Source organism: Anabrus simplex, chromosome 2, assembly GCF_040414725.1.
Source record: "Anabrus simplex isolate iqAnaSimp1 chromosome 2, ASM4041472v1, whole genome shotgun sequence".
Taxonomy (NCBI): domain Eukaryota; kingdom Metazoa; phylum Arthropoda; class Insecta; order Orthoptera; family Tettigoniidae; genus Anabrus; species Anabrus simplex.
In genome coordinates, this window is record NC_090266.1 from 144,361,911 (window position 1) to 144,377,749 (window position 15,839).

The 15,839-nt window shown below is 44.0% G+C and overlaps 1 protein-coding gene across 1 annotated transcript in view; it reads left to right on the forward strand.

Annotated features, from left to right (window-relative positions):
* The window catches only part of LOC136862708 (hyaluronidase B), a 124,428-nt gene extending 108,872 nt beyond the window's left edge, over window positions 1-15,556 (forward strand). The window contains exons 5-6 of the mRNA XM_067138924.2: window positions 8,515-8,722; window positions 15,320-15,556. Of these exons, the coding sequence (XP_066995025.2) occupies window positions 8,515-8,722; window positions 15,320-15,499 (388 nt within the window). The 3' untranslated portion in view covers window positions 15,500-15,556. The remainder of the gene's footprint in view (window positions 1-8,514; window positions 8,723-15,319) is intronic.
* The last annotated feature ends 283 nt before the right edge of the window (window positions 15,557-15,839 follow it).

Below are 15,839 nucleotides of genomic sequence, written 5' to 3' on the forward strand. Positions count from 1 at the left end.
AAAAACAAATACGAGTGGATAATTTTTTTGCTAGTGGCTTTACGTCGCACCGACACAGATAGGTCTTATGGCGACGATGGGATAGGAAAGGCCTAGGAGTTGGAAGGAAGCGGCCGTGGTCTTAATTAAGGTACAGCCCCAGCATTTGCCTGGTGTGAAAATGGGAAAACACGGAAATCCATCTTCAGGGCTGCCCATCCCCCACAAGGCACCTGTTCAGAACAGCAGGAGAGACCGCCTGGGCGAGGTATTGGTCCTCCTCCCCATTTGTATGCCAGACCAAATGCTTCGTACTCCAGTACACTGCACTTGAAGCAGTAGAGGTGGGATTCCTCACAGAGTACGAGGGAGAAACCAACCCTGGACGATAAACGGATTCAGACAAAAGAAAGGACGTGTTGTTACTCCTATGAAGATACAGAAATAGTACTAACCTCTCGCAAAGACAACTACCTTGGCATACTTACTCCTTGTTTAGGTCTGGACTTCATTAATACTGTATTCTCCTTTTCTAGTCCCTCACTTCCAACTCTCTCAGCAAACAACTTAGTAAGTTACCACACACAAATCGGTATAATTTTCCTTGCGACTTCGTTTATCATTAGATCGGCGGTTCTCAAATAGCGTTCCGCAGAGCCGGTTCTGGGGTTCCGTGAAATATTTTCTACCTTCATTTTTGTAAGAGCAAACGTGCAAAATGTACCGTACGCTTCAAATACATAGGCGCTACTCCATGATACCTTAGTTTGCCACACCAGCAGCCAAGAAATAATAATTTCTTGTGGTTATTGCCGGCCTGATTGCAGCCCTTCGTGTTAGGGCCTGTACTACGACTGTCAGGTAAACAACCAGATACGTAGGCTACAGTTTTGCAAACTAGAAGTTAAATATTTTCTTGCGTCCTACCAACGGATTTTAACGACGGTATTGTAATGCGGAAGATGTAGTAATATTTTTATTGGGTTGGTAATAAGCTTACTGTCCGCCGCTGTGGTGTAGTGGTTAGCGTGATTAGCTGCCACCCCCGGAGGTCCGGGTTCGATTCCCGGCTCTGCCACGAAATTTGAAAAGTGGTACGAGGGCTGGAACGGGGTCCACTCAGCCTCGGGAGGTCAACTGAGTAGAGGTGGTTTCGATTCCCACCTCAGCCATCCTGGAAGTGGTTTTCCGTGGTTTCCCACTTCTCCTCCAGGCGAATGCCGGGATGGTACCTAACTTAAGGCCACGGCCGTTTCCTTCCCTCTTCCTTGCCTATCCCTTCCAATCTTCCCATCCCTCCACAAGGCCCCTGTTCAGCATAGCAGGTGAGGCCGCCTGGGCGAGGTACTGGTCATTCTCCCCAGTTGTATCCCCCGACCAAGAGTCTGAAGCTCCAGGACACTGCCCTTGAGGCGGTACAGCTGGGATACCTCGCTGTGTCCGAGGGAAAAGCCGAACCTGGAGGGTAAACAGATGATGATGATGATGATGATGATGTCATGCTTCCTGTCCAGCTATCACAGAATTCTTTAAAGATTTCCCGAGGCTGAGTGGACCCCGTTCCAGCCCTCGTACCACTTTTCAAATTTCGTGGCAGAGCCGGGAATCGAACCCGGACCTCCGGGGGTGGCAGCTAATCACGCTAACCACTACACCACAGAGGCGGCTTGAAGCATGACATACTTTATAAATATATACGTAGATTACATTGTAACAACTTAATTTCGTACAGCATCATACAGATGTAGATTCATCTTCATGTGTAGCCATCTTGATTCTTTACGGTAGCGTCCCCGATAGAAGCAAAGTCCCAGATAAGAGTGTTAACTGCCTCTACAACTTCGGCATAGCTAACCTCGAGAATATTCTCCCAGAATGCACATAAACGAAAGTCGTAGTATACGTTTCCAACCGAACTTCCAGATAAATGTGCAAACTGCAACATACACTGACTGACAGAGCAAATGCAACACCAAGAAGGAGTGGTTCGAAAGGGATGAAAGTTGGGGAAAAAACAGAGACGGCACGGACGAATAATTGATGTTTATTTCAAACCGATATGCAGGTTACACAATGCGCACGGCATCGACTCAGTAGGATGTAGGACCACCGCGAGCGGCGATGCACGCAGAAACACGTCGAGGTACAGAGTCAATAAGAGTGCGGATGGTGTCCTGAGGGATGGTTCTCCATTCTCTGTCAACCATTTGCCACAGTTGGTCGTCCGTACGAGGCTGGGGCAGAGTTTGCAAACTGCGTCCAATGAGATCCCACACGTGTTCGATTGGTGAGAGATCCGGAGAGTACGCTGGCTACGGTAGCATCTGTACACCTCGTAGAGCCTGTTGGGAGATGCGAGCAGTGTGTGGGCGGGCATTATCCTGCTGAAACAGAGCATTGGGCAGCCCCTGAAGGTACGGGAGTGCCACCGGCCGCAGCACATGCTGCACGTAGCGGTGGGCATTTAACGTGCCTTGAATACGCACTAGAGGTGACGTGGAATCATACGCAATAGCTCCCCAAACCATGATGCCGCGTTGTCTAGCGGTAGGGCGCTCCACAGTTACTGCCGGATTTGACCTTTCTCCACGCCGACGCCACACTCGTCTGCGGTGACTATCACTGACAGAACAGAAGCGTGACTCATCGGAGAACACGACGTTCCGCCATTCCCTCATCCAAGTCCCTCTAGCCCGGCACCATGCCAGGCGTGCACGTCTATGCTGTGGAGTCAATGGTAGTCTTCTGAGCAGACGCCGGGAGTGCAGGCCTCCTTCAACCAATCGACGGGAAATTGTTCTGGTCGATATTGGAACAGCCAGGGTGTCTTGCACATGCTGAGGAATGGCGGTTGACGTGGCGTGCGGGGCTGCCACCGCTTGGCGGCGGATGCGCCGATCCTCGCGTGCTGACGTCACTCGGGCTGCGCCTGGACCCCTCGCACGTGCCACATGTCCCTGCGCCAACCATCTTCGCCACAGGCGCTGCACCGTGGACACATCCCTATGGGTATCGGCTGCGATTTGACGAAGCGACCAACCTGCCCTTCTCAGCCCGATCACCATACCCCTCGTAAAGTCGTCTGTCTGCTGGAAATGCCTCCGTTGACGGCGGCCTGGCATTCTTAGCTATACACGTGTCCTGTGGCAAACGACAACACGTTCTACAATGACTGTCGGCTGAGAAATCACGGTACGAAGTGGGCCATTCGCCAACGCTGTGTCCCATTTATCGTTCGCTACGTGCGCGGCACAGCGGCGCATTTCACATCATGAGCATACCTCAGTGACGTCAGTCTACCCTTCAATTGGCATAAAGTTCTGACCACTCCTTCTTGGTGTTGCATTTGCTCTGTCAGTCAGTGTATATACATCCTTTTTACTTTTTTTGTTATTTGCTTTACGTCGCACCGACACAGACAGGTCTTATGGCGACGATGAGGCAAGAAGGGGCTAGGAGTGGGAAGGAAGCGGCCGTGGCCTTAATTAAGGTACAGCCCCAGCATTTGCCTGGTGTGAAAATGGGAAACCACGGAAAATCATCTTCAGGGCTTCCGACAGTGGGTTTCGAACCCACGATCTCCTGAATACTGGATACTGACTGCACTTAAGCGACTGCAGCTATTGAGCTCGGTCATCCTTTTTACGTCTTTACAAAAAAATTCTGCAGGTAGTTCTTTTATCTGTAGTGGGAGTTTATTCCACAGCCGAGCAGAACGAATAAAGAATCCACTTTGATATGATGATAAGATGACACAGAAATACCGGAAGGCAAACCCGAGGGATAATTACAACATAATAGTGAACCCTTTGGTCCACTCTGAAGGATACCTACCTTTCTTACCTATCAGCAAAATTTCATGAGATCTGTCTCTTGGGTCGTATCGGGTTCTTCGTCACTTGCTGAGGTAAAGGTAGGTTTCAGTAATCCTAGTCTATCTACTCAAATGAAAGGTCTTATTCATAAAATATCTGTACTTTTATTTAGGAAAAATTTACTGAAGAAACTAATAATTTGAAATCCATGTATAATTCGGACTCTCACTAACAAAAGAACTGGAATACAAATTCTTACTAGAATCCCTGACGCCTAATAACGCACAATGCTTTAATAATGAACAACTTCGCATAAAATGATCTCGTTTCCACGAAAGTGACTGACAAATTTACTGTTATTATTTCACTCGGACACTTTTTAAACGGACATAGAATACGTTACATTTCATGACAAATTCACCGACATGCATTACTCAACACTACGTACAGCGCTTCCATCCGATTGAAAATAGGTAACCACGGATCCCTTTTGCCCCTATTCCATCAAAATTCCAACTGAAAATTTTACGTCGAATAAACATCTTAATTTGACATCACAAAATATGGGCAATAAATACACGGAAAATGACGATCTACTTTGGACGTGATATCACTTCGAAACCCTCATTAATAACTTTTACAACATTACACGGCACTCGCAAGACTTCAAAAATTTATCCAGGCAGAAAATGAAACAGATGACCCTTTCGTCACATTTCTGACATTTACAAAAACACATATGGGTGACCGACTGCGTCATAAACACCCACTTCAAATACCTATAAGTTTGACATCATGAAACAAGATATGGTAGGCGTTAAGATGGCATGTGACCTACCTGAAGTCACGCCAGCGTTCATCTTTGGGCTCACCGGCGACCCCTTTTCCTTTAATTAGCCATTTTTACATTTTTGGCTTTACATAGCATTTTTCTTCCTGTTTCCTGGAAATAAAGCATAATAAAAAAGAAATGCCCTTCACTTGTTGATTTTGTTGATCGCACTCGACTGATAGTATTTATTTCCCGCACACGAATTACTTTCTTTACCACACAACAATTTTATAAAAACTTCTTCGGTATCTTGACTGTCCTTTTTATACAATTACTTCTGCTCAAAGAAAAACTATCTCCACATGGAGTCAAGACCCCAGCCACATCGGCTAAAATCTGTTGGTTGGACTTAGTCTACTTGTCCATCGATTTACAGAAACAGTTCAACCCTCTGTCTTCAGCCTCACGATAAAAATGCAGGGGGTTTCAACATGGCGTCCCTTCTATATTTATAGCCATTACCCCTCTCTCCAGGAATTTTCCCTTTGCCGCCAAGGAAATTTGTGTAACTTTTTCGACTTAAATGAACTGTATTTAAAAGAGTTTTTGATGTAACCACATACTTGCTACATTGTTATCGGTAGTGTTCCGGGACAATTAAAATTTATTCCTATTAAATTAACGGGTTAAATGACCTCATTTGATAGGCACTATTTTTTGTCGACTTAGCGTTGATAAGCTAGACACGCACGTCCATCTGAAATAATCCACAGAAATGGCTTAGGAGTCTCAAATCCGTTTTACTAAAGACCAATTATCTTAAAGATAAATACAGGCCCCTCATTATATTGCATTCACCACTGATTATTTCATTTAATTATATTTGTTCAACATAAACTTTCTTCTGTATCCTTCCACTGCCGACACGTGCGGATGACGTCACATCTCAGAGCGTGGGACGGAAAGTAGCTACCTCCTTGCCACGTGTCACTCCCGTGATATCAAGAAATGTACAGAAATGTAGTAACTTTTCATACTTAAAATTCTTAGGGCACAAAGGTCATGGGTTCAATACAATAAGAAAAATGGGTATTGCCTCCAAACAAATAAAATATAATCTTAGCTGAGAATCTAAGTCATTTCGGCAAATTTAGCGGTGAACGTGAAACATGAGGGCAAACTCTTGCGTAAAGGAAGGGTATATTATCATTATCACATCTGAATGAAGGTAAAAACCGTAATAAATTTAGACCGGGTTTCCGGGTTTGATTTTCTCCAATCAAAAGTCTCTTCTTTCTTGCTGACACAGTGATAATAAATGTTCGAGAAAAGTCTTCCTTTACACAACTGGAAATCCGCTTCCAGAACTGTGCGCGTGTAGTATAATATATTTCATAATTTTGACAAAAACGAAAATATTAAAATTCACAGATTAATGATACTTTTTGATACAACCAATAAATAAAAGCTCATAAAACAGATTTTAAAATGATCTGGATAGGTCCGGGTTTATGAGATCGAAACAAATCTTCCAATCCCAAAAGTCCAAACAGAATAAAATCTTATACATAAAAAATAATTTTAATACAATACAGCAAAATAGGAAATTTGAAATCAATTCCCACTCCTGCCTATATACTGCCACAATTTTACAGGGTGATTTCTTCTTCCAGGAGTATCCCCTCTCGCTCTAAATTAGTTTTTTGCATTTTGAAACTCCTGTGATGAGCTGGTTCAAAGTCTTCAACACAGGGAAAAGCAAATTATGTCCCGGTCCGGTAGTAGCTCTTCCTTAAGTCTTAGTCGAAAGGTGGGAAACTGGTCGCTGGCCTTTCTAGATTCGGCACATCGCTTCCTTCTATTGGTGTTGTTGCTGCCAGGACGTTATGACGGGATCGAAATTAAGGTCTGGCTGGTTGGTGACATACAATGTGTGCCTGCTTCATCTGGTTTAGTGCAGTTGCTAATTTTATGGTGCCAGTAGAGATAATTTTTTGTATAGAGGTACGGCGAAAGCATTGCACTTCAAACGGACGAAATGTACAAACCAAAAAAACCAAACTCTATGGCACAACAGCCCCGAAGGGCCATGGCCTACCAAGCGACCGCTGCACACCTCGAAGACGAGGTGTTGTGTTGTCAGCACGACAGATCCTCTCGGCCGTTATTCTTGGCTTCCTAGACCGGGACCGCTATTTCACCATCGGATAGATCCTCAATTTTAATCACGTAGGGTGAGTGGACATCGAACCAGCCGTCAAATGTAGGTAAAAATCCCTGACCTGGCCGGAAATCAAACCCGGGGCCTCCAGGTAAGAGGCAGGCACGCTACCCCTGCACCGCGGGGCCGGCGACGAAATGTACAGGCATGATAAAAAAGAGAATCGGCAAAAAACGCAAAGATGACTAGAAGAAATTAAAATCCGTCCAGTTTACAGGAGTAAAATCACGAAAGTTAATGGCGTTGGAAGTAATGGAAAAAGGGAGAGAGACAGAAAACATTTTAATTCTCCAATTTTTTCATTGTGTTTCACTAAAGACTTTTATACTTTAAAAATAGGCTACATTACACAACGAATTTCGTCCTATAAATTAAGTAACGCGATTGAGCCATACGAGGCAATCACTGCTCAACCCGAAGGCCTGCAGATTACGAGGTGACGCATCGGCCGTCATTTTTGTCTTTCTAGACTCGATCCGCTATCTCACCCTCAGGTAGTTCCACAATTGTAATCACGTAGGCTGAATGGACCTCGAACCAGCCCTCAGATCCAGGTAAAAAAAAAAATTGATCTGGCCAGAACCGAATTCCCAACCTCCGGGTAACAGACAGACACGCTACGCCTAAACAGTGGGACCGACTATTATGATGCATAATTACTGGTAAAATTTATGGTTTGAAATCATGCTCTAAGCACTCGCCGGGTTTTTTCATATTGGCGGTTATTTAAAAATATGTTGTCAGATTATTATTATTATTATTATTATTATTATTATTATTATTATTATTATTATTATTATTATTATTATTATACTAACGCCTATGTGTTATACATCAAAAGAAAGGTCTCTATCTTGGAAGGTACTGGCCACTGGCCAAGGTACTGGTCATCCTCCCCAGTTGTATCCCCCGACCCAATGTCTCAAACCGAGCTCGATAGCTGCAGTCGCTTAAGTGCGGTCAGTATCCAGTATTCGGGAGATAGTAGGCTCGAACCCCACTGTCGGCAGCCCTTAAGATGGTTTTCCGTGGTTTCCCATTTTCACACCAGGCAAATGCTGGGGCTGTACCTTCATTAAGGCCAAGGCCACTTACTTCCCACTCCTAGCCCTTCCCTGTCCCATCGTCGCTATAAGACCTATCGGTGTCGGTGCGACGTAAAGCAACTAGCAATGTCCCACCCTTCCCTTGAGGCGGTAGAGATGGGATCCCTTTCGAGGGAAAAACCAACCCTGGAGTTTAAGCAGATTAAGAAGAAGAAGAAGAAGAAGAAGAAGTTGACCGAGCTCGATAGCTGCAGTCGCTTAAGTGCGGCCAGTATCCAGTAATCGGGATATAGTGGGTTCGAACCCCACTGTCGGCAGCCCTGAAAATGGTTTTCCGTGGTTTCCCATTTTCACACTAGGCAAATGCTGGGGCTGTACCTTCATTAAGGCCACGGCCGCTTACTTCCCACTCCTAGCCCCTCCCTGTCCCATCGTCGCCATAAAACCTATCGGTGTCGGTGCGACGTAAAGCAAATAGCAAAATAGAAAAAGAAGAAGTTGAAATAAAATATTTTTGATATGTAATATATGCACTTGGCACAATCTAATAGCTGAGAGGATCATGTTGTGGTCGTGAAAACTAAGTTCAGTTAATATAATAATGAATTGTTCCTAGCAGTAGTTTGTAAGCAGATTGATTATTGTTCTACCTTATGACATAAGGTACAATTGTGTTCCTAGGATTCAGTGGTTGTTCGACGAGAGCAACGTGCTGTATCCCTCCATCTACCTGGCAGAGAAACAACCTCAGTCTACTCGAGTGAACTTCATGCGAGGTCGAGTGGCAGAAGCACGCCGCGTGGCTAAACGCACAGGACGTCTTCAAGGGCCTCAAATTTATGCCTACGTACGATTCGTCTACCACGACACCTTGAAGTACCTCTCCCATGTAAGTACCGATAACGTACCGTTGTGTGATAACGGTATTGAAGAAATAACCCTCAAATGTTTATATAACAATTTGACAGTAGATATTGGAATAGCACTATAAAAATGTTCGTGAACATGTTGCAGAGTGGGTCTCGGCCCATAAGTGCCCACGGCTGGTCCGTGGCCCAACAGCTCTGCACTCGGGCCGACCAACCAAGCAGAGGAGAGGTGGCCACGGCTCTATCGTGGCTCTACGCCTTTGCATTCGGGAGACGGGACAGGGCTGGACCTCACGGCTGGCCCCAACTGTCGGCTGTCCTGAAAATGGTTTTCCGCGGTTTTCCATTCTCCTGCACTACAGGCGAATGCGGGGACAGTTCCTAGTATAGGCCACGGCCGCCAACCCCCTCATCTTCTCCGAGCATTTCCTTCACCGTAACGACATCTCCCGGCCTGAGAGACGGCGTCACCGTTTAACAGGCCCGCCTCCCCCTTCAGGGAAGGAAAGAAAACATTTTAGTAGTAGTAGTAGTAGTAGTAGTAGTAGTAGTAGTAGTAGTAGTCATGAACATTTAATTTTCTCTCGAAAATTCACTATGGTTAGGCGGGGTTCGACTTCCGCTTCTGTCACGTTTAAAGACTGCTTCTTTGAGGGACTGGAATGGACTGCTTTCGGCAACGGGTATCACAACTGAGAAGAGTGATGGGTCAAAATCCTACTCTCAGCCATATTAGCAGTGATCATCCGTGGTTTTCCACTTACATTCACGTTTATCTCTTTCCATGTGTTCTCAATTTCATCACGTCTCATAATCTCTCATTGCTCATTACCGTCAATAATAGTTGTGAAGCTGATATTATTGATTCGAGCTGTCAGGGGAGAGATGGCGTGGAATTAAATTTTTTCTTTCAATCGCTTTACGCCGCACCGACACAGATAGGTCTTATGGCAACAGTGGAATAGGAAAGGGCTATTAGTGGGAAGGAATCGGCCGTGCTCTTATTAAGGTACGGTCCCAGCATTTTCTTCGCGTGAAAATGGGAAAACCATCTTCAGGGTTGTCGACAGTGGGGTTCGAACCCACCATCTCCCGAATGCAAGCTGACAGCTGCGTCACCCTACCCGCACGGCCACTTGCTCGGTGAATTATATTAGTAGACGAATAAGCCTGGAAGGAGTTATTAAAAGAAGGAAAGATCGTACTACGAAGTTGAAACTCAAGAGGACAATTGGAATTATTTACTACGGAAGATATTCTGTGTACCAAGCTCGATAGCTGCAGTCGCTTAAGTGCGGCCAGTATCCAGTATTCGGGAGATAGTAGGTTCGAATCCCACTGTCGGCAGCTCTGAAGACGTTTTTCCGTGGTTTCCCATTTTCACACCAAGCTGTACCTTAATTAAGGCCACGGCCGCTTCCTTCCCAGTCCTAGCCCTTTCCTGTCCCATCGTCGCCATAAGACATATCTGTGTCGGTGTGACGTAAAGCCAATAGCAAAAGTAGATATTCTGTAGATTTCCAACTTCTTTGAAATCACTCAAGAGAAGACTAGTGGTAGTGAATCTGCCACCTGGGTGACTGCACTAAATGCGTATCAGTGGTAATTGATTGATTGATTGATTGATTGATTGATTGATACTATCTTGAAAGCATCATTCATCTACCTAGCAAGCTTGTAGTTTTACGTGACTGCTGATCAAAACCCGGTATGTCCTAGAAGAAGTTAAGAAGCTTGGTACTAGAGGGCAAAGGCAACTTTGTAAACTGTCATAAAACATTTTAGGAACACGAAGCTCTGCGGAATTTAACCTTAATTCTAACATGCTTGGTAAATTTCCTATTTATCTGAATTTATTCAAGAAAGACTAGAAAAATATTTGGTAGGAAATCTACCACCTGTGCGGCAACACTCAATGAAGGTCAGTGATATTTGATTTTGACTGTAATTTTTTGAAATAAAGAGTGTCTTGTTTTGTATATGAGAAAGGAATTTGAAAATTGCTCGTCATATTAGACACGTGTTACAGTGGAAAGAATACGAAAAACTGGCCTGCGACCTAAGGATGCCCCCATTTTTACAAGAATGTGTATGCACATTCGCGTCAGGTCTAGAGCATCTACCATTGTCATGTGTGGTCATCAAAGGGGAAAATATAATACTAAAGACCTGAATCTCTGTAATAACTAAAGGAATGCATCAGGGAAGACATCATTGTTTAAAAACCAGAGACATTCGGAAAGATAACGACCAATCATCGTACACATATGAAAGATTTTACTTTCTTTTTAGTCAGTTTATTTATTAATCTGTCTGAAATTACAGGTGGTTTCCCATTTTCAACTCCAGGCAATTGGTGGCTTTCACCCTCCTTTTGCCTCTGGGGTGTGTTGGTGCCTCGAGCCCTGAGGTCATTCCCCTCGCCACACTAGATGTAACACGGCAGTTGGTGGAGGTTGACACTGTGCGAATAATGGATGCGTGTTTCAGTTTCACGCACTAAAGAGATTGTGATTTCTGTTTCACTTCTGCTATAATAATAATAATAATAATAATAACAACTAAATGTTCTCAGACAACAAGCAGCAAAGGTTGGGCTACATGTGTCTCTCGAAAAAACACAATTCATCACGAACATCGGTGAATCTCCTTGTACGTTGCATCTGGAACAGGGAGAGATCAGGAAAACCAACAGGTTTAAGTACTTGGGAGAATGGTTGGAATCCAATCTCTCTGAAGGAACAGCTTTGTCAACTCGAGTTAACAGGCTTGAAATGGCCTACCAACTGACCAAGAATACGTATAATAAAAAGTATAATAAAAAGTGTCTCTCTCGTAATACTAAGATGAAGCACTACCAGACAGTCATCCGCCCTGAAGCTTTATATGCTTCAGAATGTTTAACATTCAACAGGAAGGGACTCATGGAAAAACTTGAAATCCAGGAAAGAAAGATAATGAGGAAGATACTGGGGCCAGTCAAGGAAGGGGACAGTTATAAAAGACGGCCTAACCAAGAGCTCTACAAGTACTGTGAAAGAATAACGAGTGTAGCAAGGAAGAGACGCCTAGCATTCTATGGGCACGTCTACAGGATGCATCCTACCAGGTTGACCAACCGGATTCTCAGCTACTGGCAAAATAGGAAGACCAAGTCACCATGGTTGATGGAAGTGAATAAAGATCTACAGGAAATGGGAATAACAGAAGGAATCTTAAAGGATCGTACAGCACTCAGGAAGATGCTTAAACATAAGAAGTTCCAGGACAGATTACCAACAAAGAAGACTGGCGCCCTTTGGACAGAGGAGAGGAAGGAGCAACACAGCCTGAGGATGCGCAACTACTGGGCAAACATCAAAGCCCATTCCAAAATGCAATAGTTGAATGTCGTGGTCCTTAGCTGGCCTATACGAAACAAGAAGAAGAACGTCCACTTCCGTGGTGTAGTGGTTATGTGATTAGCTGCCACCTCCGGAGGCCCTTGTTCGATTCCCGGTTCGGCCACGAAATTTGAAAAGTAGTATACGAGGACTGGAATGGAAAGTCAACTGAGTAGCAAGGTTTCGATTCTAACCTCTGCAATCCTCAAGTGGTTTTCTGTAGTTTCTCACTTCCCCTCCTGGCAAATGCAGGGATGGTACCTAACTTCAGGCCACGGCCGCTTCCTTCCCTTTTCCTTGTCTATCCCTTTCAACCTTCCAATCCCACCACAAGACCCTTGTTCAGCATAGCAGGTGAGGCCATCTGGGCGAGGTACTGGTCCTCCTTCCCGGTTGTATCGCCGACCCAAAGTCTCACACTCCAGGACACTGCCCTTGGGGTGGTAGAGGTGGGAGGGATCCCTCGCTGAGTCCGAGGAAGAATCCAACCCTGGACAGGTAAACGGATTAAGAAAGAAATAATAATAATATTATATTTTTGAAGGGCGGAAAGAAATTCATTCGACTCTCCATGTCGTTCAATGTCGGCATGTAACACACATTTGATGTTTATCCGACAAAATTAATTTGAAAAACTCAGCCATAGACGCCGCCCAAGAGACATTTGGTTTACTCTCCCATCCAGTAGGCCTAGAGTAAAACGGAACGTCGAAATTGACGAGCAGGCATCCAGATGGAGTCACAATCCCGGTCACTCCATGTGAGATTTGTGCTGGATAAAGCGGAGGCGGGACAGGTTTTTCTCTGGGCACTCCGGTTTTCCCTGTCATCCTTCATTCTAGCAACACTCCCCACTATCACTTCATTTCATTTGTCAGTCATTAATCATTGTCCCAGAGGAGTGCGACATACTTCAGCAGCCGGCATAATTCCTATCCTCGCCGCAAGATGGGGCTTCATTCACTCCATCCCTGACCAGATCACTGACTGGAAAACAGGTTGTAGGTTTTCTTTTCACATCTTCATTACAGGCTGTTATGCCTTTCAGTATTCAGTCTGCAAGCCTTTATGAATTTACTAAACGCCTCCACAATTCTCTATTTGTAACCTCATTGTGACCTCGTTTTGTTCCATACCTGATATTTTAAATCATTCGAAACTGAGGGTACCATCGTCGTCTTCGTCTTCCTCTACTTCTCTTACCCTCCGTGACCGAGTCCATTATTTTCCTACGTAACATATCCTCCTCCATTCACCTGACACGACCCCACCAAGAAACCCGGTGTATGAGTACAGCTTCACCAATCGAGTTAATTCCTAATTTAGCCTTTATCTCCTCATTCGGTGTACCTCCTGCCAGTCTTCCCACCTGTTTGTACCAGCGATTATTCTCACAATTTTCTTGTCTGCTATTTCTAACTTAAGAATGTGATACCCTGACTCCCTCCAGGTGTCACTCCCTTTCAGCAGAGTTAGTCTGAAAACAGATATCTTCATCCGAGGGCTGGCTTTATTTATTTATTTATTTATTTATTTATTTATTTATTTATTTATTTATTTATTTATTTATTTATTTATTTATTTTCACGAAGCACAAGATACAGCTACACTGAGCAAATTTCACTTGTACTGTCAACAAACTAATTAACAAACAAAAGATAACAAGATCAGGTACACAGCCTACTAATAACAACTGTCCAGATCGAAAACCATGAGAATGTCCACGTTCATACCCAAGTCATCGTGGGTCAAGATGGCGGTATAATCACTTCACATCAGCTTATCATGAAGAGACTATTTACACCCCTCTCCAATATACTTTTATTTGATGCTATGTCAAATTCCTGCCTCCTATTAATAGTGTTAAAGAGAGTTGGGAGGCGGATTAGGAAAGATCGTTGAAGTGGTGAGTGCAGGGAATGTGGAGAAGATCTTTGATGCTGGTGGAGCGGGAAGGAACACGGAGAGAAGAGAGTGAGACAAGATGTTCCGAGCGGTAATGCCCATGTAAGTTCCCGTGGAGGACACTCAGGTCAACTACCTGTCGCCTGATGTGGATCGGTGATACATTTATTGCTCTTAATTGCCCTTACCTGCCTGCTGTCATTTCTTGATGGATACAGTACTTTTGCATCCATCTCTTGGCACAGGCCAGAGTAAAGTGTAGCTTCCACCGAAGTCCCAGTCAACATCCATGGCTGTGACAATATGGAAGTTGCTGGGGGTATGGGTAGTGCTGAGTAATGACATTCGGAGCATGACTAGTGCATCTGAGTGTTATGAAAGGTGCTGCTCATAGGGTCAGTCGTGCTGCAGTAGTACTTTCTGACCCAGTGAGGAAAGCAATGGCAAACTACCTCACTCCTCATCTTGCCTAGTACGCCTCATTTTGGTGCTGCCATTGGTTTTTGGGGTTTCCTTATAACCGCATAACCTTTGGTGGTGCTAATTGAGGATCCAACCAGCCTCTGGGCTGATGACCTAACAGACAGACAATTGCCCTTATTGATTTATTGCTGTTGTTGCGTCGTCTGCCTTGATTTTTCACGCTTGCCCTGTATGCGTTGTTGCGGCGTTTGGTCTTACCATAACTGGCGTACAACAGCAGTGGCTTCCTCCAATTCTCCCCACTCAGCCAGTTCATTTTTCTCAAGAAACCATGGAACATGTGAAAGTATTTTGGTAATACAAACAAACCAGCTCTACAGTTAACTACAGGCAGTGTCTTGCAGTTCCTTCAAACTGAATCAAAAGTGTAATATCGATGGCTTACTTCTAAAACCTCTGTCCCAGTGCTCTTTCTGCCCATTATATTCCTTACGACTGGTCACGCCTCCCAGTCACATATTTATAGTATAATATGCAGTCCATCAGAATAATTTTCGTTGCGTTCACTTTCCTATGTTTTTGTGTAAAGAAAAATGGACCTTACAGTACCGTATTGTAGGGATGTTGTTTGCAAACGAATTTACGCACTCCTGTAGTATAGTGTATTTCCTTTACACCTAACCATAGTAAAATGAACACAATGAAAATTGTTTTGAATGGCTGCATACAAATACTGTATGTGGCAGGGAGGCATGACTAGCCTTAAGGAATATAATGTGTAGGAAGAGCATCGGGACATACGAGGTTTTAGAAGTAAGCTGTTTCCGTAGAACTATTACTAGGGGTATGTAGTGCACTTCACTCATTCTGATTTGAATTATAATTGTGCTTTCTTATTCATTTCAGGAGGATATCTTCAACTCCATTAATATACCGAAGCAACTACAATTAAATGGTGTAATGATCTGGGGAAGCTCTAACGACCTGAACACGAAGGAGAAGTGTCAAAATCTTCAAAAATATGTGGATACAGTGCTCGGTCCGGTTGTCAGAAATGTGACGGGCACAAACAATAACATTTCATAAACTGTTTATTTGTAAAAAAAATGCGTGTGGAAATAGTAAATATATATATTTAATTGATGTGAATATTTTAAACTTAGTTCCCTTCTCCTTCACTACCTAATCTCATATTCAGATGGCCTTACTCTAAAGAGAACCGACAATATGATATCGAGGTGCATATTCCTAGGAGCAATTTACTGATAATATGAACCCAATGCATGGCGGCAGTTGTAGAAGGATGTAATTACCTTTTACACACAACAGAACTTATGGAACACTTTGCTAATAACAAAAAAATAATATCTGATTTTAATTATTTTATGATTATTGTTTGAATAAACTTCAGTATTTCACACTCATA